This window comes from Myotis myotis, unplaced genomic scaffold (assembly GCF_014108235.1).
Source record: "Myotis myotis isolate mMyoMyo1 unplaced genomic scaffold, mMyoMyo1.p scaffold_m19_p_17, whole genome shotgun sequence".
Classification (NCBI taxonomy): Eukaryota; Metazoa; Chordata; class Mammalia; order Chiroptera; family Vespertilionidae; genus Myotis; species Myotis myotis.
This window is the reverse complement of record NW_023416321.1, coordinates 36,447,436-36,468,803: the sequence shown is the minus strand read 5'-3', so window position 1 is coordinate 36,468,803 and position 21,368 is coordinate 36,447,436. Positions and strand designations below refer to the sequence as shown.

The 21,368-nt window shown below is 54.4% G+C and overlaps 1 protein-coding gene across 12 annotated transcripts in view; it reads right to left on the bottom strand.

Annotated features, from left to right (window-relative positions):
* Positions 1-21,368, bottom strand: part of MINK1 (misshapen like kinase 1) — a 59,081-nt gene that overhangs the window by 1,632 nt on the left and 36,081 nt on the right. For 2 of the 12 annotated variants that reach the window (XM_036341128.1, XM_036341119.1), the window contains 31 exons: positions 17,019-17,084; positions 15,110-15,166; positions 14,901-15,026; positions 12,931-13,041; positions 12,164-12,254; positions 11,645-11,775; positions 11,272-11,326; positions 11,053-11,131; positions 10,422-10,597; positions 9,864-9,933; positions 9,112-9,322; positions 7,364-7,480; positions 6,816-6,902; positions 6,386-6,610; positions 5,993-6,166; positions 5,420-5,680; positions 4,336-4,421; positions 4,065-4,175; positions 3,807-3,919; positions 3,507-3,595; positions 3,271-3,294; positions 2,991-3,154; positions 2,472-2,577; positions 2,251-2,388; positions 1,939-2,047; positions 1,403-1,570; positions 1,154-1,297; positions 800-934; positions 519-619; positions 286-435; positions 45-204 (listed from right to left, as the gene is read on the bottom strand). In XM_036341128.1, coding sequence (XP_036197021.1) covers positions 45-204; positions 286-435; positions 519-619; positions 800-934; positions 1,154-1,297; positions 1,403-1,570; positions 1,939-2,047; positions 2,251-2,388; positions 2,472-2,577; positions 2,991-3,154; positions 3,271-3,294; positions 3,507-3,595; positions 3,807-3,919; positions 4,065-4,175; positions 4,336-4,421; positions 5,420-5,680; positions 5,993-6,166; positions 6,386-6,610; positions 6,816-6,902; positions 7,364-7,480; positions 9,112-9,322; positions 9,864-9,933; positions 10,422-10,597; positions 11,053-11,131; positions 11,272-11,326; positions 11,645-11,775; positions 12,164-12,254; positions 12,931-13,041; positions 14,901-15,026; positions 15,110-15,124 — 3,727 coding nt within the window. In that variant the 5' untranslated portion in view covers positions 15,125-15,166; positions 17,019-17,084. The remainder of the gene's footprint in view (positions 1-44; positions 205-285; positions 436-518; positions 620-799; positions 935-1,153; positions 1,298-1,402; positions 1,571-1,938; positions 2,048-2,250; positions 2,389-2,471; positions 2,578-2,990; positions 3,155-3,270; positions 3,295-3,506; positions 3,596-3,806; positions 3,920-4,064; positions 4,176-4,335; positions 4,422-5,419; positions 5,681-5,992; positions 6,167-6,385; positions 6,611-6,815; positions 6,903-7,363; positions 7,481-9,111; positions 9,323-9,863; positions 9,934-10,421; positions 10,598-11,052; positions 11,132-11,271; positions 11,327-11,644; positions 11,776-12,163; positions 12,255-12,930; positions 13,042-14,900; positions 15,027-15,109; positions 15,167-17,018; positions 17,085-21,368) is intronic. The other 10 variants (XM_036341120.1, XM_036341122.1, XM_036341127.1 and 7 more) reach the window with 10 other exon arrangements.

Here is a 21,368-nt window from a genome sequence, read left to right as displayed (position 1 = left end):
GGGCCAGCTCGGGGACCCGCAGCTCGGGGACAAGCACCACTCACCCACGGAAGTGGGCATCTCTCCCCACTGCAGCACCACATCCTTAATGATCCGCCCGTACGTGTTGACGTAGACGCCCTCGTCCTCGTAGCACAGCAGCATCTCCATGCCATCGGTGTTGGGGAGGAAGATGATGGCGTGGGGTGTGATCTGGCTCTGGATCTGGGAGGAGGAGGGCTGGAGTCCCTGAGTCTGGAGCCCAGACTGGCGGCCCCCCTCTGCCCAGAGTCCAGCTGAGCTTACATGAACAGGGATGTAGATGTCGTAGCTGTTCCCCGAGTCGACATCCACTGCATGGAAGCCAGCACTGGAGCCGTAGATGACTTTGAGCCGCTGTCCCTCCTCTACCGTCAGGTCCACCAGCAGGGGGCGGTGAGGCAGGTCAGCAAAGGACTGTGGAGGAAAGAAGGGATCAGGGGACACAGGTGGAGGAGTCAGACCTTGGAGCAGTGTTGGGGGGCTGAGGCGGGGATTACCTTGAAGGCCATGAATTTGTGGTAGGGTTTGGGGGCCCAGGCATACACCTCTACGGAATTCTTCAGGGCGATGACCAGGAACTTAATACGTTCGTATTTCACTGGGGGCAGGAAAGAAGAGGGATGCTGGGACTTCCCTTGGACTGCGGGGCCCCTCCCACAGGTCTGTCCTATACCCCCAAGCCAGGCCCCACGTCTCTGGCTTCATGACCATTAAGCCCAAACCCTCATTTCTTCTCGTAAACAAATGTGCTCTGGCCACTCTGCTGTGACCTCCTCACCCACGCGGTAGTGCCCGCAGCCCTCCATGTCCCCCACGGTGGTCCAGCCCTGCTTCTTCTCCACTTCTGGGTCGTTGTGCAGAATCTTGTTCCGGAGCCAGGACAGGTAGTACACGCGCAGTTTGTTCCTTTTCCCTGAGGGGCGAGGACACACACACACTCCCTTCGTTGGAGATCCAGATTCGGCCTCCCGCCATCCTTTTCTGCGTACCACAAGGGGTGAGAAAGTGGCCCCACCTTCCGGCTCCTGGACCAAGGGTGCCCTCTGCCCCGGCTGAAGATGGTGACAGAGAGCCAAGGAGCTGAGCCCCCTCCTCCAGGCCCTGTCCCCGCCCCCGTCCTCCACACACACACCTGAGATGGTGATGAGCAAGTTGAGTCCTTCCAGCACATCCATTTGCTGGAAGCGCCGCCGCCCAATGAGTCCATACACCTTGCCCTGCCCACTTCGGTCCAGCAACATCAGCCCGTTTTCCGTGCCCACCAGCAGGTTGACGCCTGCAACGGGAGCCCTTGGGCAGATCAGAGGCAGAGCCAGGCCCTCACCCGACCAGGGGCAGAGGGGCACACGGATCCCTCTTTTCCTTCCCAGCCCTGGCTTACCCCAAAGGGCCGCGCAGAGGATCTCGGAATTGAACCGCTTCTTGTACTTGCGAATCTCGGGGGTTTCACTGTGGGCCCGTGTGTTGGTGGGGTTCACGTTGACCACAGAGCCTTTCCGCACGTCATACTGCAGCTGATCAAGCCGACTGGCCTCTCCACCCACTAGGGCTGCGGGGGGAGAGAAGTGGGGGTGGGCTGCTGTCCCCTTACCCCGTCTCTTCTTACTCTACCTTTACACTCAGTCCCGGCTCCTCTGAATACTCAGAAGGAAAGAGAAAGACCGGAGACTGGAGGAGGTGCATGAAGGAGTTGGAACAGCCAAAGGCCTGGCAAAGTGCTCCTTCCGTCCCGTAGGGCCCTGTGCTGCTGAGCATCGTCCCTCTCGGGGAGAGAGGTCAGGAGCTCTGGTTGCCTCTGTGCCAGGGCAGGTGCGCAGGTGAGGGGAGGCCGTGAGCACCTGCTTTGTGAACCGCCTCGCCGGGGCTTCACCTTTGCCCTCTCCAGGCCTCATGGCAGCTCCGTCCTCCCATCCTCACCTGTGATAGGGATGGTGTCCCCACTGCCTCCGGACTGGTAGATGCCAAGGTCCACAAACATCGTGAACGAGCTCTTGCCAGGGGCCTTCACCAGCCCACGAGACTGGTACTGTGGGGGCAGGAGTGGGAGTCAGGCAAACATGTGAGACCCTGGCCTGTGCCCCCCCTTCTATTGTTCTAGGCCCCATGTGCCCCCAGGGGAACCCTGGCCCAGGTGCTCTGCCCGCCCAGCACAGTAACCCCCAACACCCCCTGATCTGCCCACTGCCAGTGCCCTCCCCTCGTCCCATGGACCAGCCTGCACCCACTTACATCACTGCCTCCATCCTTCACGGGGGGGCTTTGACCTTTGCTGCTTTCAGTGGGCGAGTGGCTGGGCTGGACCACGTCTGGCAGGTTAGTGTAACCGTTGCTGTCGGCATGCAGCAGGCTTCGCTCCTCTTCAGGTGTCTAAAGGAACAGAGGGAAGGGGGCCAGTGCTAGGGCCAAGGAGGGTCACAGCAGGTGCTGGGAAGAATGGGGTGCCTACTCACACGCTGGACCACCATGGTGCCACCCCCATAGGGGGTCTGGGTCCCGGCGATCTCCTCCACATCATGGACCACCATGGTGCTGACACTGTCTGTATCCCCATCGCTGCTATGGGAGAGGGAGGTCATGAGGGCCTCCAGGTCCTGCCTGCCACCCAAGTACCATGGCAGCAGGCGAGAGCAGGCCTAGCGCTTTCAGCTTCAGATTCTATTCAAAACACAATGCACTCAGCCCCCACTGAGCAACCTTGTCCTGCTGTTGGGTGTCCTGGGCCCCGCACTTGGGTTGGGGCAGGCTGGTGGCAGAGACACCTGAAGAGACCACCGCCACTCCCACTGACAGCACAGCGGGAGAGAGAGGAACACGTCTCACACCCCGTTCTCCAGAGAAAGGAAGGAATCACTCACCGCCGTGACACCAGGTTCCCACAGATGTGCCCGAGGCCCCCCTCCCTCCAACCTACAGCCCTTCTCTGGGTGCCTCCGATATGGGCGTGCCACCCCCCCCAGGGAGCCCCATACCGGGCCCCAGGGGTGTCTCTGCTCCCTTCTGATGGTTCGCCATTGCTTTCCTCCTCGTCGTCCTCACTGCTCTCCACCTCTTCACTGGACGATGAGTAGTCCATGGCCTTCTTGGGAGGCCGTGGGGCCTCATCCAGGGTCCGCTCTTTCAGCAACACAAAATCCTGCAAGGGAGGAGCTGTGTGAGGGGGGTGGGGGAGGAGGGCGGTGGTAAAGGATGTCCAAGGAGAAGGGGCAGGGTCACAGGAGGGCTCCCGCAAGCAGGCCCCTTCTCACTAACCTCACCAATGGCTCGCTTATAGCTCTGGGAGGGGCCACAGGGGAAGGGCAGCCAGGAAGAGGCAGGAGAGAGGTTAAGAAAGGTTAGTAACTGAGAAGTACATCTGTAATACCACAGCCCCCCCTCAGGCAGGTTAATGAAGGCCCACCTCCCAGCACCCAAGCTGAAGAGGCTCCAAGCTGGCCCCAAAGTCACAGACCAGAAGGCAGGGCCACAGCTGCCACCTGCCGACTTACTGCGGGCCGGCCTGGCCGTGAGCGGTGGTCGTCAGGCTTGGCTTTGTTCCCAGGGGACAGCACTGGGGAGCTGTCCAATTTGGAAGAGGCTGGTATGGCACGGTGGGAGAAGGGAGGTCACTGACACCCGGATGGGGGTGACCTGGAGCCCACACCCTGGGCTGAGACCTGGGCCTGAGCCCCGGAGCTGACACGCTCCACACCCAGCCCAGGGCCCACCCTACCCCTGAGGATGTCTCAGCCCCTACCCTGAGGGAGACGTCCAGGCCCCAGAGCAGGCTGCCAGGCCCACCCACGTACCTCCCACTCGGTTCCGCTCCAGAGAGCCGGCCTGGGGAAGGTGCCCATGAGTGGCGGGGAGGACACTGTCCGAGCGCTCCCAGCCAGGGTCGCTCCGTCTGAGGTCGGGGTTACTGTGGGAGAGCAGAGACGGGGTCAGGGCGACAAGGGGCTCCCCTCCCTGGGGGCTGAGCTGCACTGCAGAGGGAGCCATCACCAGGGGAGGCAAGTAGGTGGCAGAAGTGAGGGTGGGAGTGAGTGAGGGGACAACTCCATTACCTACAGGCGTTGGGCGGACCAGGGGGCTGAGCAGGGGGCCCTGGAGGCTTGGGGCTCCCCCGCTCTGCCCTCCTTTGCAGATAGATTTGCCAGGCGGAGTTGCTGCGAGGTCTGTGAAGGGAGCACAGGGGTGCCGGGGGCAGGGGCAGGGAGGGGGCTGAGGTGACTGGGTCGGGGCTTGCCCACCCCTAAGCGGGTAACCTGGCAAACTCCCCTCTGTCCCTGCCCCGCTCCCTAGCCTGCCACCCAGCTCTGCACAGCTCAGTGTTACCTGGCACGGACAGCCTGGGCTGGTCGAGCCCCTCCGGCCCCACTGGTGTTAAGGGCAGTGGCAATGGATGAGGTCCTCTGAGGCACCTGAGGAGAGGAGGAGGGTCAGTGTGCTGGGAGCCAGCTCTGTGCTGGAACCACGAACATTTCGTCCTCGCTGAGGCCCCACAAGGTGCTCCCCTGGCCTTTATGAAGTCAGCTAAGCTCAAGGAAGCTGATGAATCTGTTCAGAGGCATGAAGCTAGGAAATGGCAGAGCTGGGGTTCCAACCCAGAAGGTCTGCCCTAGTGCTTCCCAAACACCCTGGGCATCTTTCCATTCACACACTCACGCCGGGATGACCCGCTGGGATCACCACGACACAGTCATGGGCCACCAGATGGAAACCCCGTCAGGACGGGGGCTGTGGTGGATGACTTGCCTTTCTCTTCCCTTCCAACCCCAAACCCATCTCTACCTCACTGCTCCCTCCACTCTCCTCCATTTTCTCTCTTACTGTAGTTGACCCTTGAATAACATGGGTTTGAACTGCACGGTCCACTTACACACAGATTTTTCTCAAGAAACACGTAGAGCACTGTGAATGTATTATTTTTTCCTTATGACTTTCTTAATAACATTTTCTTTTCTCTAGTTTATATAATATGTGTAACATACAAAATTATGTGTTAATCAACTTTATGTTACTGGTAAGGCTTCTAGTCAACAGTAGGCTATTAGTAATTTAGTTCTGGGGCATTTAAAAGTTACACTTAGCCCGGTCAGTGTGGCTCAATGGTTGAGTATCGACCCATGCACCAAGAGGTCATTGATTTGATTCCCAGTCAGGCCATCTGCCCAGGTTGCAGGCTCAATCCCCGGTCGGGGGCATGCAGGAGGATCAATGTTTCTCTCTCATCAATGTTTCTTTCTCTCTCTCCTTTCTCCCTATCCTTTCCTCTCTCTCTAAAAAGCAATAAAAACATATTTTTATAAAGTTACACTTAGATTTTTGACTGTGTGGAAGTCAGTGCCCCCAACCTCCACATTGTTCAAGGGTCAACTGTATTTTGTGCTCTTTCCTGGTCCCACAGGCCTGTCCTTACCTTGGGTGGGGCCTCATTATCCTGCCGGACCCAGGCTGGGGGGTTCGGGCTGGGGCCAGGCCCTTCCGAGGTAGGGTCTGAATTCTGGCGGATGACAGCTCCTCGGGCACTGGGCGTGGCAGTGGGTGTGGGGGCGGCAGGGTCAGGATCATGAGAGGCTGGGAAGGCAGCCAGGTTTCGGGTGGGCTGGTCCTGCAGGGACTGGGATCGGGGTACAGGCGCTGCATATGGCTTCAGTGGGACCCGGTGTGCCACCAGGCTCTGCAGGGAAAGACCAGGGAGGGTAGGCTGCCCACTCTGTGCACATCCCCACCTGTAAGCCGGGGCCTGGGCCGAGAGGAAGGGGCAAGTAAAGCCTCCAGCTTCCAATTACCCATCGAGTGGAAGGGGCTCCTGGAGCCCGAGAACAGGCAAGATGTAGGACAGACATGCAGCAGCAAGCAGGTGATGTCTGCCCAGGTACCTATCATGAGGTCTATGATCCCTGGCTAAGTATGTGTTTGTGTGTGCGTGTCCCTGCGCTGCCTGAGGCTCCCTATGTCTGTGTTAGGACGGAAATGGGAAGAAACTCACCTTGTGCGGTCCCTCCTGGGGCTCCACCGGCCTCTGCATAGGAGGAGTTTGGGAAAGTGGTCCTGGGGGCCCCGGGGAGGCCTGAGGAACAGGGGGCTCAGGCCCTGTGCTGCTTGGCTTGGTCTTGGCCAAGGGAGAATTCTGCTGCTTGTTCATCCTTGTTCTCTCTTCCACCTGTGATTCAAAAGGATGCCAAGCAGGCCAGTTTTTGCTTCACTGTCCTCAAAATGTAGGTCCCCACCTGCCCCACTGCTCCAGCCCTCATGCCTGTGCGGAGCACCCCTTTCCCCTTCTCAGTGTCCGCCAGTGCGGAATGACCACTTCCTACAGCTCAGGCCTCGGGCAGAGAGCCTGGGAGGGTGGTGGCTTAGGCTGTTAGGAGGCAGTGAGTACCTCTCGGGCCCAGGCTGGCTTGTCGGCGGGGTTAATGCCCCGACTATAATGGTACAGGGGCTTCCTGTCCCCGGGAAGGATCTGCTGCTGCTGCTGCTGCTGTTTCTGCAGCTGCTGCTGCTGCTGCTGCTGCTGCAGGGACTTGAGGTAGGCGTGCTCCTGCTGCAGCTGCCTCTGTAGGCGCTCCGACTGCCGCTGCTCCTCCAGCTGCTTCCGCTTGTATTCCTGGGCCCAAGGGTAGGAAGAGGGGCTCAGCAAGATGTAGCCCTGGAAGTTAGAGGTGGCATGCCCTTTCTTTTCTCCTGCCTAGAGAGATGTCTCCCCTTGATGCCTGGGTGAGTCCCTTCCCCTGAAGTGCTCCCATCCCATTCCTTCCGGCAGAGAAGCTCTGATACACATCTTCCCAGAGAAAGCTGGGGGACCCCGTTACCAGCAGTAGGGCCTGTTCCTGGAGCAGCTGTTGCTGAAGGATCTCGAGCTGTCGCTGCTCCTCCTCTAGCCTGTGACGAATATATTCCTGGGGGGTGGGGTTGGGGTGGGGGCAAAGGGCAGGGAAAGAGGAAAAGGCGGCGGCGGCGGAGGAGTTGGAGAAAGAGGAAGGATCGGTGGGGTGAGGATGAGGAGAGCAGGGAAGAGCAATAGAGAGGATGGGGATGGGATGAGCCCCGAAGGGGCAGGGAATGAGGAGGAAGTCAGGGTGGAGGACCCATGAGGGAAAGTGCAGGGGAGAGGAGTCAGGGTGGGCAAAGAGATGGGGAATGAAGGCACAGAGACAGGAGGAGGGCAGGGAGCCAGGGTTGGGGGTTGAAGGGTGGGAGAAAACAGAGAGAAAGAGTGAAGCTAGAAAAGATAGGAGGAATCTAGGGGTAGGGAAAGAAGGGGGAAAGGGTTTCGGGGAGCAGGGATGCAGGCAGCAGGAGCGGGCAGGGAGGCCAGGGGAGGGGAGGGGTGTGTACAGTGTGTGCTGGGGGCCTGTACCTGCTCCCGCTCTGCTTGCCGCCTCTCCTCCTCCCGCCGCAGGGCCTGCATGTCCTCCAGACGCCGTTGCTGTTCCTTCTCCTGCAGCTTCCGCTGTTCCCGCTCCCGCCGTTGTTGCTGTGGGTGAGAGAGGTGTGGTCTTAAGGCCTGCACACTCAGACAGCCCTGGAAGGGGAAACCAGCCCACTTTGGGCATCTCCTGGAAAGGCAACCCTTTCAGGACAATGCTCCTTCTCACCTGGGATGATGGTGAGAGAGAATGGCCTCAACTTGTTTCCACAGACCTACCAACTCCTACACAGGAGCCCATGGGGGGCTGAGCTTGGGGAAAATTACTCGTCCAATGTGGCTGTGAGCTTGGGACCAGAGACTCAGCAGCTGGCTGCTGCCCTCGGAGTGGGCTGGACTGGATAACACCTTCTCCTAGCCATTCGCCCACCAAAGACCAGAGTCAGTGCTCCTGGCCTCTAAACAACCTGCCTGTAAATCCAAAAGGAGTGGGCTGTAATGATGGCCTCTGGCCACCAGAGAGCAGCAGATGCCCATGCACAGAAGCACAACCCAGCGGAGAGGGACTCGCCAGGTCCTCAGCCAACATCAGAGGCTCAGGTTGCATTTTACTTTCACAACCTTTCCGACCAAAGAGTCTGCCCCAATAAAAGAAAAAGAGAAAAAAGTCTCTATTAAAATGAATGTCTCCCTCCCACCTGACAAGACTGTACTTTCCAACAAATCTAAGCTGAAACAAAAGTAAAAGGTGGTTCTTTAGAAGGATCTTTCATGTTCAGAAAGAGAAACAAAGGGAAAGGGAAAAAGGAAAAAGCTAAGCCCTCAGGGCCAGTACAGTTGGGGGCCTGTGCCGGGCCATCTCCACAATGAGGATTCGGCAGGCCTGCTCCAGGAAACACCCGCTAGACACAATTTTCTGTCACTCAACGACCTTAAGACAATGTTTACTATGTTCTCTGGTAGCAGGCTTCCTTACAAATTGTGTTTTGTTCAACAAAGACTGGTGCCTGCTTTGGGGAGCAGTTCATAGACAGTGTGGATGCTTCTGTCTATTAATTTTTGTGTTAAGCCCAGCTCTCCGTGAACTTCGAAATCATGTAATTGTTTCAACAAAAAGTTCATCACTTAAGGCATCTTTAAAACTAACCTATACCTTGCCTTTCCCACCATGGCCCCCTGTAAAATAAAAAATACAGACGCATAGAAAACATAAATATGCATATAGATCTTTTAAAATGGTGGTTAAAATAAAAAACTGTAGCTATTAAGGATTCTCTATTAAAATGAATTCCTCCCACCCACCTCCAGCAAGTCCTACTGACAAGACTGTACTTTCCAGCAAATCTAAGCCAAAAAATTAAAAGTAAAAGGCGGGTAAAGAGAAGGCTCCTCTTCATGTTCAGACTAGACAACTGCTTATCAGTCAGATGCTCAGGGGCCTGGAGTATTTGTACACAGACCCCAGCTCCGGGGGCCAGACAAGGACAGGGACAGTCCTGTCTGTGGGGAACCAGTATGGCTTTTCAGAAATGGCTCTGCTCCCAAGGGAGGCTGAGAGCACCACCACGTGCACTGGGGACTGGCCTCTAACAGCACAGACCCTTTCTATCCAATTCTGAACGCAGGGGGTTAGAAGCCCTGGCTTGCTCCCTCTTCTCCTGTTGTCCTAATGGAAGCAGGGATGGGGCCAGGAGGGGTGCTGAACCAGGCCTGGCCAGGTCCTCCCAGGACAACCCCACCTCCTCAACCCGCCGCCGCTCTTCCTTCTGCTCCTCGATGCGGCGCTGCCGCTGGTGCAGGAGGTGTTTGATGTGCGCCTCAGGGTCTCGCTGCTGTTGCTGCTGCAGCTGCTGCTGCTGCTTTAAAGCCTCCGAGTTGCTCTTATTCTCCTGCTGGAGCCGGAGGAACTCGCGGCGTAGCGTGGACTCGCCGGGCACGTTCATGATGGAGCTGGGTCAGGGTGGCAAATGAAGGGTGGGGTCAGAACCCAGTCATTTCCCACTTTCACGTCTGGGAGACACCGGAGTAGCTGCTCTGCCTGGACCAGACAGGCTGCCTCTGGTCACTCCCTCCTGCCCAGTCTTGGACCCTGTCCTCCAGCAATACCCCAGCCTGCAGCCCTGAATTACCCTCTCCCCGCTTTTTATTTTTTTAAATTTTTGATTTTTTTTTTCTTTGAGAGAGAGAAATATCGACAGGCTGCCACCTACATGCCCCTACTGGGGACCAAGCCCACAATCCGGGCATGTGCCCTGACCAGGAATCAAACCAGCGCCCCTTCGGTGCATGGGACGACCTCTCAACCAACTGAGCCACACTGGCCTGGGCTCTTGCCACCTCTTGCTCATTCATTCCGTTTCTTCTCAGCTCTCAGAGATCGTTTTATGGGTCTCTAACCCACCATCCCCCGGCTGAGAGTCCCCAAGCCAAGGACCTCTGATGTCCCCTCGGATGAAAAGTGAGGCCCCCAATCCCCACCTGCCAAGCCCACCTTGGTTCTCCTTCCTCTCCATGGCTGTCATCTTCCTCTTCACTGCCGCTGTACTCATATTCTGTCTCCTCTGCAGGGGGGAGATCACTGCTGTTTCTTCACCCAGTGCCCCAGACCCCACCCTGGGCTAGGAAAACCTTAGACGGGGACAACCAATAAGATCTGTCTGGATGGCCACGCACCTGGGTCCCTGCCCACCTCCTGGGAGCAATGGAATGACGGTGGGTCTCAGGTTTGGGCCTGCACAGGCATGGGGATTAGACCCAATAGTAGGTGGGATGTGACTGAATGTGTGCATGCACTCACAAATGAATGTGCTCAACAGGAAGCTTTTGTAAGGATGCAAAAGGGCCACACTCATTTGGAAGGCTGGCTTGAATTGGCGCTATGAGAAAAAGCACTCTGGGGTTGAAAGCCTGGGAAAGCAGGTGTCTTCGGATGGGGACAGCTGGGGCCTGGGAGAGGTGCCCGAAAGGGAGCAAGGAGGAGCCAGGGCTGGTGAAGAGGAGCAAGGGCTGAAGTGTGTCCTGACCCCCCACCCCCGCCTCCCCCACTGACCTTTCTCGCCCCGCTTCTTCCGAGACCGGTCGATGTGGTCCTTGAGCTGGATGCGGACCTGCCGCTCTGTGGGCTGGTCGCGGATGAAGGGGAACTTTAGCAGCTGCTCTGTTGGTGGGCGGCTCAGGTAAGTCTTGATGAGACATGTGTCAATGAAGTCGATGAACTTCTTAGACCTGGAAACAATGGCTCACACTAGGAGGGCCCCCTTGGGAGGGGGTGTCACAGGAGGAAGAGGGGAGATCATTCATCAAAAAGCCACTTCGGGAGGGTAAGAGATTAACCAAAGGACCTGTATGCACACATATGAGCATAATCAAAGGACACAGGCAGTAGGGGGGTGAGGGCATGTGCTGGGGGGTGAGAGTGGCTGGGGAGAGGTCAATGGGGGGCAAAAAAGACTTATGTAATACTTTAAACAATAAAGAATTTAAATTTTTTAAAAAAGCCACTTTGACTTCCCTTCTGTCTTCTCCATACCCCAACACCAGCGCCCCTAAGGCTGTGGCTGCAGTACCAGCCCCTCCCAATGCCTCTTGTATGGTGCAGACCCAAGCCTGAACCCAGGGGGTTATGGTGGAGGTGGCCTTGTCCAGAGACCTTCCTAGACACCAAATCCCCAGAGACCTACCATTTCTTGGACTTGAGCCTGGGTGGTGGGTTCCGAGGGATGAGGAAGAGGGCTCGCATGGGATGCATGTCACACAGAGCTGGGACACAGAAGAGACCGTCAGTCCCTCTGCCATGCTGAGAGCCTAAAGGAGCCCTTCTCACCATGACCTCCCAAGGCCCACCTCTCCCCTACAGCCACTTTCTGGGCCCTCCCTTCTCTCCCAGACTCCGCACTTACGGGGGGCTCCCTCTGCCATCTCAATGGCTGTGATTCCTAGAGACCAAATGTCACTCTACAGAGGGGAAAGAAAGGACAGGTGAACGCTCCTGGTAACTCTCTTCACCTACTATCCCTGTCTCTTCAGAACCCCTTGCCGGCCAATCCCTTCCTGAGGGCCCTCCTCTAACCCTGCATGTCCTCCAACTTACCCAATATTCCCACCCATACCTCCCTTGCCACAAAATGTCCCCCAATCCCTCATAGCCAACACATCATTAGACCTTCATTTTGCCTCCAAGCTGCTTAAGTCCCCGATATTTTCAATCTATCCATCACCCCCATCTCACTTCCTGCCTTGGCTGCCCCATGCTGCACACTCTCTGGTCCATACCCTGTAATCATAGGTGGCATCGGGGTTCTCATCACAGGCGATGACCTCCGGGGCCATCCAGTAGGGGGTCCCAATGAAAGTGTTTCGCCTGCCCACGGTGCGGTCCAGCTGAGCACTCACCCCAAAATCCACTGAGAAGACATGAGGCGAGGGGTCATAGCAGAGTGTCACATCTGCTCCCCTCATCCTGGACCCAGCATGGGCGTGTCCCAAGGCAGCTGAGGTCCTGGCTCTCCCTAGACACTCCCCGGAACCTCTCCCATCCCATCAACACCCTGAAGAACCTGACCTAGTCTCCCTGCATCTTGGGAAAAACCAAGGTGAAAGGACATCACCTCAGATCATCTTTCCAAAGGGACCTGCACAGCACTGGGGACATAGCAGACAGCAGGCACCCCAGGGGAGGGTTATGGGAAAGCAAGCCTCCCAGCCTACAGGCTGTGGGACTTAAGCCCCAGAGGGAAAAGGGGCCTCTGGCCGGGAGGTCAGAGGGCCGTCCGCCCAGAGGGAGCAGCGCACCTAGCTTGACCTCGGCATTCTCTGTCAGCAGCACGTTCTGCCCCTTGATGTCTCGGTGAATCACCTTGTGGGCGTGGAGATGGGCCAGACCCTGGGCAGAGAGTGGGGGGAATTAGGCTTGATGTTGGAGGAGGGAGAAGAAGCGAGGACTTGCATTGACTGAGAGGGGAGGGGAGGTCATCAGTCTGGATGGGGCTGAGCTGAAGAAGCAGTCCCTCTCCACAATGTGCCCAAAGTACAGGCTGAGATTTCTGGAGAGTTTCCTCAGCATGGTGGCTCCTGGGGATCCCCAGCAGGTGTAGATTCCAAGTGGAGAAATAGCAGAGATTGGCAACAGTGGCACTTGTCTCCTCCAACAGTTTGAGTCCTCATGGTTAGGACTCTGTCTCTAGCCTCCAACCCCATCAGGCCACTTGCTCCTTAAAAGAGGGCACAGCTCTAGCTGGTTTGGCTCAGGGGATAGAGCGACGCCTGCAGACTGAAGGGTCCCAGGCTTAATTCTGGCCAAGGGCACATGCCCGGGTTTCGGGCTTGATACCCCCCAGTAGGGGGCGTGCAGGAGGCAGCCAATAAATGATTCTCTCACATTGATAGTTTGTCTCTATCCCTCTCCCTTCCTCTCTGAAATCAATAAAAATAAATAAATTAAATTAAATAAAAAGGGCATAATTTCATTTCCTCCTCAGTGCAGGGGGGGTCCATGCCCAGGGAGAAGCTCCAGAGGGGGTGGCCCAAGAGCAGGAGGCAGGGAGGGGCCTGGCGCTTACTCGCAGAATCTCCCTGCAGATGTAGGCGATGCAGTCCTCCTTCAGGGCATTCCCTTTTGTATTCTTTACCAGGTCCGTCACGGAACCAGCACCACAGAACTCCATTACCAGCTGTAGTCCCAGGGAGACCGGAAGGAAAAGTAGCAGTTAGGCAAGGCCCCTTTCCCCTGCCAGTGCCCTGGAGGAGAACCAGAGGCCTTGGGGTCAAAACTGGTATAAGTTGAAGGGCAGGGGCCACATGCCCCCTCTCACAAAGACCACAGAACTTCCTGAGGTTAGGAGGAAAAGGGGAAGGAAATACAGTCGGAAAAGATAGACAGGGAGGGTTTGGGGACATGGTCTTTGTCCCGAGTAGGAGCCCAAGGAATCCCTGAAATTGTAGACAAAATGAGGGATCCCATGTGCTCATCAGATCCTTTTTGGGATTCATAACCCCTACTGCTCTAGAGCAAGGTCAGCAAACTATGGCTAGTTTTTTACATTTTCAAATGGCTGAAAAGAATAAAAAAATAATCACATGACATGCAAATTAGTGTCCTAAATAAAGGTTCTGGGGGATATAGTGATGCCCACTCATTTATATATTGTCTATGGCCGCTTTCATGGTACAATGGCTGAGCTGAGTAGTGACAGACAGTATGATCCACAAAGCCCCAAATATTTACTATCTGGTCCCTCACAGAAAAAGTTTGCCAACCTCTCATCCCGAGTCAAGAAAGGGGCTAGAACCAGCAATTCTCCAGTCTGCTAGAGACAAAAAGAGTGCACAGGGTCTACCAGAGAGCTGAGGGAACCTGGTAGTGTTCTGGGAGAAACTCCACAAACAGAGGTAAGACTACAGCGGGGAGATGAGGAGAGCTCCTGTGCCATCAGGGAAGTCCCCCGGTGACAGGCGTGTCTGTCGAAATGTTTTCACTGTACCTTTTCTAAAAGCCACACCCAGCACAGAAAAAGGTTGGAAGAGATGTGGACATTTGCATATGCAAAAATAATTTACATATGCTCCACATTTGAGTATAGCATAGTGGAAAGACAATGTCCAACAGGTCCAGAAGGGGGGCGCCTGGTCACTAGCACCTGACCTCTAGTCCTCAAGGATCTCTCACTAGGTACAGTTGGCAGGTAAACCTCTCTAACTCATTAATCACCTTCTTTTGTGGGTATGAAATGTGAATGTGTGTGTGTGTGTGTGTGCGCGCGCGTGCGCGCGTGTGTGTCGCATGTGCATGCCTTCAGAAAGTCTACTGCATAGAAACAGGAACCATGACTCATACTTATTTGTGCAGGGTATGCAGAAAGTGCTAAATAAGTACTCATCTGGCAACTGCTGCAAGGGGAGACCTGGCATGAGCACTAATCCCTGGCCGCCCCCCATCCACACCTTGCCCAGCCACCGCCATGTTCCCTGCTGCTCTGTCTTTGGGTCTGGCTGAGTACCAGAGAGGATGAGGCTGAGGAATCAGCTGGCACCAGCGCCCAGGCAGGGAGGGTGAATGACTTAGAAATGTTCTGAGCCAGGAGGGAATTTGGGGGAGACCAAAAGGGCTGCAGTAAGCTCTGGTTAGAACAATCCCCCAGAGGCTTGTACACTGCCAGGAGGGGTCCACGCTCTACGTTCGCCTACGACAGATTTTGGTCTGCTGCTTTCCTAGGGGCTGTGCCAGCGCAGGAGAACTCATCAACTAAGCTCCCTGGGTCTTTCCCAGCCCTTGCTAGCATTGCATTGCTTGATACTTATGAAGGGACTGTTAGACACAGGTAAGGTACTGGTTAGGGCAAAGGCGAGCCCCAGAACCCCTGCCACCGAAACGCCCAGAGGACAAAAGACTGCCAAGTGTGGGTCAGGAGGTCCCTCCATCCATGCACAGGAGAGGCTGTGGGACTGAAGAGAGGGCTGGCAAGGAGACTCGGGTACTGACGCTGGAGACAGAAAGGGCAGGGAGGGCCGGGGCAGGCCTGAGGGCACTCACCCAGAGCTGGTCGTCGTTCCCAGGGGGGCTCTTCTTGATGAAGGCTCCATAGTAGGTGGCGATGTTGCGGTGGTGAGAGTATTTTTTCAACATGTTGATCTCCTGCTTGATCTCTTCTTCCTCATCCTGGGTGAACGCGAGGAGGTGAGCCTCATTCTCAATGCTCCCCCCACCCCCACCCCCACCCCGCTGCCCCCGCGGCTTCCTACCTCCGTGACATCCATGACCTTGATGGCAGCCAGCTGCCCAGTCTTGACGTGCCGACCCTGTGCACAGAAAGGTGAACATGAACACAGAGGGGCCTGGGTCATGCTCACGAAGGGCCTGATTCTGGGAGAAGCCACACCTTTTGGCTCTTTTCTATCTTAAAACATGCCCCTCATGGTGGCTAGCCACCTCAATTTATTGGTTGGTCACAGGACTAACAGTGGCTACAGAAAAACTACCAAGACTGGATTTCCAAGCTCTGTGCTTGGTAAAAATGAAGGGTCTGCTCCCTTCATACTCAAGCCTCTCTGGCTTGTACTTGCTACAGTTTGAAAGTTAGAGCGGGAGTCAAGGACACCTTCTCCATCCTCAGATGGAGCTGCAGGGAGCTGGGAAAGATGCTGAGGAGGGAGGGCCTTGGCCTCTCTCTGCATCTTCTATGCCACACAAGCCCCCTTTGGATAGGAGGCTATTCCCAGGCTTTCCCCCACCCCCCAGCTTTTTATTTTGTTGACAGGAAAGAATTAAGATAGAGCCGAACTCGCTGGTGTGCCTCAGAGGATGAGCATCGACCCAGGAAGCAAGAGGTCACTAATTCGGTTCCGGTCAGGTCAGGGCACATGCCTGGGTTGCAGGCTCGATCCCCAGTAGGGGGTGTGCAGGAGGCAGCTGATCAATGATGTTTCTCTTTCATAGATGTTTCTATCTCTCTATCCCTCTCCCTTCCTCTCTCTCTCTAAAAAAAAAAATCAATAAAAAACATATTTTTTAAAAATAGAGCTGAGAGTTTTAGGAAACTCAGAAGGAAACATCGACTAACATGTCGATGGCCCCATCACCAGTGCTAATGGGAAGAAACTTCTATATATAGGATGGCCCTGCCATTGCCCTCCCCCTCCCTCCTCCTAAAATTCCTAGCAGGAGCCGACTGGGGTTTGGACAGGAAAGCCCAAGGCTTCCTGGGGAAGAGTAAGGTGAGGGAAAGCAGCCCCTCAGGGGATGAACATGGGCATTGCCAGACCGTGGATTATTTTTATCCTCAGCAGTCATTCAAGACCCAAGCCCAGAAAAGCAGTGGAACACAGAGCTAGGATTTCCATGGCAACAATTAGGCAAGAGATGGGGAAATGGGGGGAGGAGGTGCCTGTTTCCCAAAGCTTCCATGGAAGAAGGATAAGAGAAGGGCATGTGGTCCCAGTGACCCAGGAAGCAGGCCCTGGAGATGCAGAGGAGACTTGTAAAAAGACTCAGCATCGCGTGTATTCCCTGGGGCAGCATCCACCTTGAACATCTCTCTGCTGTGGCCACCTCCCCCCATTCAAGTGGGACCAGAGATCAGGCCACACGAGAATGCCGAGCTGGCCAGACCAGAAAGTACAATCAGTGGCTGAGGAAACACCACTTCTGTGGGAGAGAGGCGGCCTCAAGGGCAGAAGGTCTGAGCTCCGGCTCTGGCCCTGCTGCAGACCAGCTGTGGAAGCTCAAGAAAGCCGCTTCCCCTCTGCAGAGGGTCACTCATGGGATCCCACCCACTCCAAGTCCTGGGTTTTTCTGTTGTCAGGCCAAACCTGCACCTCTGGCCTGAGCTTTACTCTGAACGCCCAGGTGAGCTCTGATATCGTTCCTTCTGCCTTCAGCTATTCCTTTCCCACACCCCATTCAACTCCAAACCTGTCCCTGCTATACCAGTAATTCCAAACTCGGGCAGAAGCCAGCAAAAACATCCCACTTCTTGCTGCTTCCTGCTTCCTTCCCTCATTACTTTCCTCTTCTCTCTCTTCTTTCCCAGGTCCCCAGCCTCGGCAATCTCCCATAACCACTCCACTTTCCTGACCTGGAATATACTTCTCCCACCCCTCCTGAGAGGGCCCCATGGAAGACAGTCACACTTCTGCACCATTAGAGTCTCACCTTGTACACCTGTCCATAGGTTCCATTGCCAACCACTTCCACCAGCTCAAAGATTCCAGCAGGGTCCTGGAGGGGAGGGGAGAGGGAGAGAAAGAATAATGTGTTGGACTTCAGAAAAAGATTATGTAGCCTGGGGGTGGTGGTGGGGATGTATTCAATCAGGAGAGAAAAGTGAAGACTAGTATATTATGCGAGGCCTGCAGGGGGAACCCTGATGGCCAGCTGCCCCTTTCCTGGACTGGTTCAGAGTTCATGTTCTATAGGAAAAGTCAGAAGATGAGAGAAAACAGAAGCCAGAGCCCAGCTACCTTTTCAAAGGTATGCTCCTGATTTCAAACTCAGTGACAAACTCTGAGAGTGTATAGCCTATCTGCAAAAGGGGGTGCCTGAGTGCCCACCTCTTGGATTGGTGTCAACTTTATTTGATTGATTGTTAATCCCCATCCAAGGATATTTTTCCATTGATTTTTAGAGAGTGGAAGGGAGGGGGTGAGACACAGAGAGAAACATTGATGTAAGAGACACATTGCCGAAACCGGTTTGGCTCAGTGGATAGAGCGTCGGCCTGCAGACTGAAAGGTCCCAGGTTCGATTCCGGTCAAGGGCATGTACCTGGGTTGCGGGCACATCCCCAGTGGGAGATGTGCAGGAGGCAGCTGATCGATGTTTCTCTCTCATCGATGTTTCTAACTCTCTATCTCTCCCTTCCTCTCTGTGAAAAATCAATAAAATATATTAAAAAAAAAAAAAAAAAAGAGACACAGCAACTGGTTGCTTCCCACACATGCCCTGACCAGGGCTGGGGATTGAGCCTGCAACGGAGGTACATGCCACTGACTGGAATGAAACCTAGGACCCTTCAGTCGACGAACTGATGCTCTATCCACTGAGCCAAACTGGCTAGGGCAGGTTGGTGTCAACTTTAAATGAGGCCGTGCCCATAAAATGGTTAAGACGGTGCCTGGCATTGGTTAAGAGCGTGTGTGCAATAACAGTTACTTATAGTTATTAATTTTTTAAAAGCAGGGAGTTGGAACGTGAGAGCCACCATCCTTTTGACATTTTCCCCCTTCCCAGTCCTCCCGAGACCAAGGGCTTCAGAGCCAGTGTTTGTGGCCTTTGGGGGTAGAAGAGACCTCTAGGCAGGAGGGAGAGCAGGTGACAGTGAGAGGGCCACTGGCAGGGGCAGATGAGAAGGAGAACTTTCGGTTCCTGCTTTCCTGAGCCAAGCAGTGCCAGGAGGAGAGAGCCCGAGAGGCTCAGACAAAGCCTCTAAAGAGGCTCATTGCCTGCCGAGCCAAGAGCAGGCAGCCTGGCTGAGCAGCACAGCTGCCGGGAGGCCTGCCCACACCTCCTGGCAGGACTTCTTTTTTGAAAGAGGGAGAGAGGCTGGGAAGTGGGGCTGCAAGCGGAGAGCCAGCCTGCCTCCTGAGCTCCTGCAGACTGGGCAGGCCCTCTCCCGCCACCTGCAGGACTGAGAGGAGAGGCACAAACTGAGGATGTCACTTAGGAAACACACTCTCCAGGCAGTGCTGGGCCTCTGTGCTGATAATCCTAGAAGTATATAATCTAAAACGCCTTTCCGCCTGATTTTGAAAACCAATATAAGATTTCTAAAAAACAAACAAACAAAAAACACCAAAAGAATCCTTCACCTGTCTGACATCCACTGAAGCCAGCACATGGACCATAGCTTGGGTATGGTTGGGACCAGGGAGACACCAGCCCAAGGCTTTTTTATAATATCCTTACCCTATACTATCTCCGTCCATTTTCTCAAAGAGGGGAACTGGAGGATAACAATGTACTTCCCCTATCAGAGTACGTATTAGCATGCACTGCAATTGTGTATCGACTTGTGTATACATTCCCGGATAAAAGGGACTAAGTCCTCCTTGTTTACCGGTGTGTCCAGTACCCACCTCCCCCAGAGCCTCACATACAGAAGCCTGAAAGAACACGAGCTACTCCACGAGCTACTCCAGGGGAAGACCTGATAGAAGTAGAAGACGGCTCCTTCTATGGGCTCTGAACGAACCTGGGCTGACCAGACCAAGAATTTCGTGGTTCTATGTTCAATTATTTAGCTCCAGCTGAAATTACTTTTAAAAAGTCCTTGAACAGGTCTAATAAAACAGCAGGCCCCACAGGAAAGGGAGATATTGTCACTGTAGTGTGAGGACCAATGAGAGGCCTGAAGAGTTGCAAGGAACCTGGAAGAAGGTGTCGTGTCTACCTGCAAATCTAGACTTAGAGAAGGGAGCCCCCCCGTTCCCTACAAGTCTCCCCAAAAGAAGGGCTCATCTATTTGGGGGCCTCTTAACTCTGTTGAGAAGTCTTTTTCTGCATCCAACTTAGTTCTTCCTAGATGGACAGAGACAAGGAAAAAGGACTTATAATTTTCGGGATGCTCCTAATCTAAGAGAAAATATGATGGGCCTGCTCGAGTCATAATGATATACCACCATCACCTCAAATTAGCACAGATTTAATTTTATAATCTTAGCTCCAAATCTGTCTCCTCCTAGATGTTTGGGCGGCACTGAGAAATGAAAGAACAATCTCTGAGGTCAGACACACTGGGTTCAGTAGATGATTTAATGGTTTTAAGCCCGTGTTCTGACCCACAAGCAAAGATAACACACCTACTTGAAATGGTTACGCTAAGAACTAGGCTGAGAGCATCAATGTGACACAGCAGTTATGTACCTAACATCCTGCACAGAGCATGCTCCTCAGAGACGACTCCTCTCCCCTCGTCAAGAGCAATACCATTTTCAAAGCAAAACCTCTCCTCTACCGTTCTCTACCCCCTCCCCACTCCTTCTCCACATCACAGTCACCTATCCTTTCTCCCTTCAAAATTTCCCTGATTGTCTTTCCCTCTCAATTCCTAAAGCTGCCAGCCCAGCAATCCCTCCCCTTTTCCCTCCTGGAGCTCCTGCCTCACTACTCTTCCTTCTGCCGCAGCCGCCAGATTGAACCCTCGTAACACGGTGCTTTTTAAATCCTACTCTTCTGCCTGGAACCAGCATGGCTCCCACTGCCTAAGAAGAGTCCCAACACCTGAGCCTATCGTTACAGCTTCCCGTCACCAATAAATATTTCCTGAGTGTCTACATCTACCCTGCACCGGGCTAGGCCCTAATCAGGGAAAATCTGTAAGGTGACTTTCTCTTCTTTCATCCAGCAATTAAATATTTACTGAGCACTAACTGAGTGATGACTCCTCAATCAGGCATAATGAGGAGCTCAGTGATACATGAGAAACATGGAAGGTCGCTCAAGGATCCTCTAACTTTACAAGTACCCCAGCATGCCCACATGGCAGTATATGATTATTTGCCATAAGAGCAACGGAAAGCACTCAAGGCATTAAGAAACTGCTTGGTAGAGTGGAAAGAGCACTGGAGAGTGAGTTTCTAAGGACGTTAGCAGTAGCTGTATGTTCCCAAGCAGGTATTTAATGGTTTGGGGACTCATCTTCCACATACAAACTAAGAGGGAGATGAATTGGATAAAAAAAATCTCTTTCATGGTTTCAGGGAACAGAACTAAATTCAGGTTGGAAATCTCAGGCAGACTCCCCAGAGGAGAGTCTAGGCTGGGCTTTGGCAGCTGGCTAAGGTTTCAGTTGGTGATAGGAATTTAAGACTGGGGAAGGCCGCTTGGCTGGAGTGGCTCAGCTGGTTCAGCGAAGTCCCATGAGCCAAAAGGTCACTGGTTCAATTCCTGGTGGGGGCACGTACCAAGGTTGCAGGCTCAATCCCCAGTAGGGGGCATGCAGGAGGCAACCCATCCATGTCTGTCTGTCTGTCTGTCTGTCTGTCTCTCTCTCCCTCTCCCTCTCTCCCTACGCCCCTTCCTTTCTCTCTGAAATAAATAAAAACGTATTTTAAAAAACAAAGGAGTGGGGAAGGCCATGATATGCTAGGGGACAGCAGTCTGGGTTTGGGATGTTAGGGGACGCTAGGAGTAAATGTCTATCAGGCAGTTAGAAACAAAGGTCCGGAGATAAGGATTTAGAGGACATTCACACTGTGAGAGTTGGAGACAGGAGACCAGATGTCCAGGGAGCATGCACAGGGAAAAAAGAATAGAAGAGCCAAGGTCAGCCTCTGAGGAATGGCCATGTGCACCACGATGGAGAGCAGCAGAACAGACACCAGAGGGGGAGGCAATCAGGGCTGAGGAAAACAGCAGTGACTCAGCACCCAGGAAACCACTAGGAACCTCTGTGGGAACTGCAGTTGTGAGAGCAGGAAGAGGAGATGGCGTAACAAGGCAGTAAAGGCTATGGGTGCTGCACCCTCACTGGAGAATGTTAACTTTGAGAGGAAGGGGGAAATC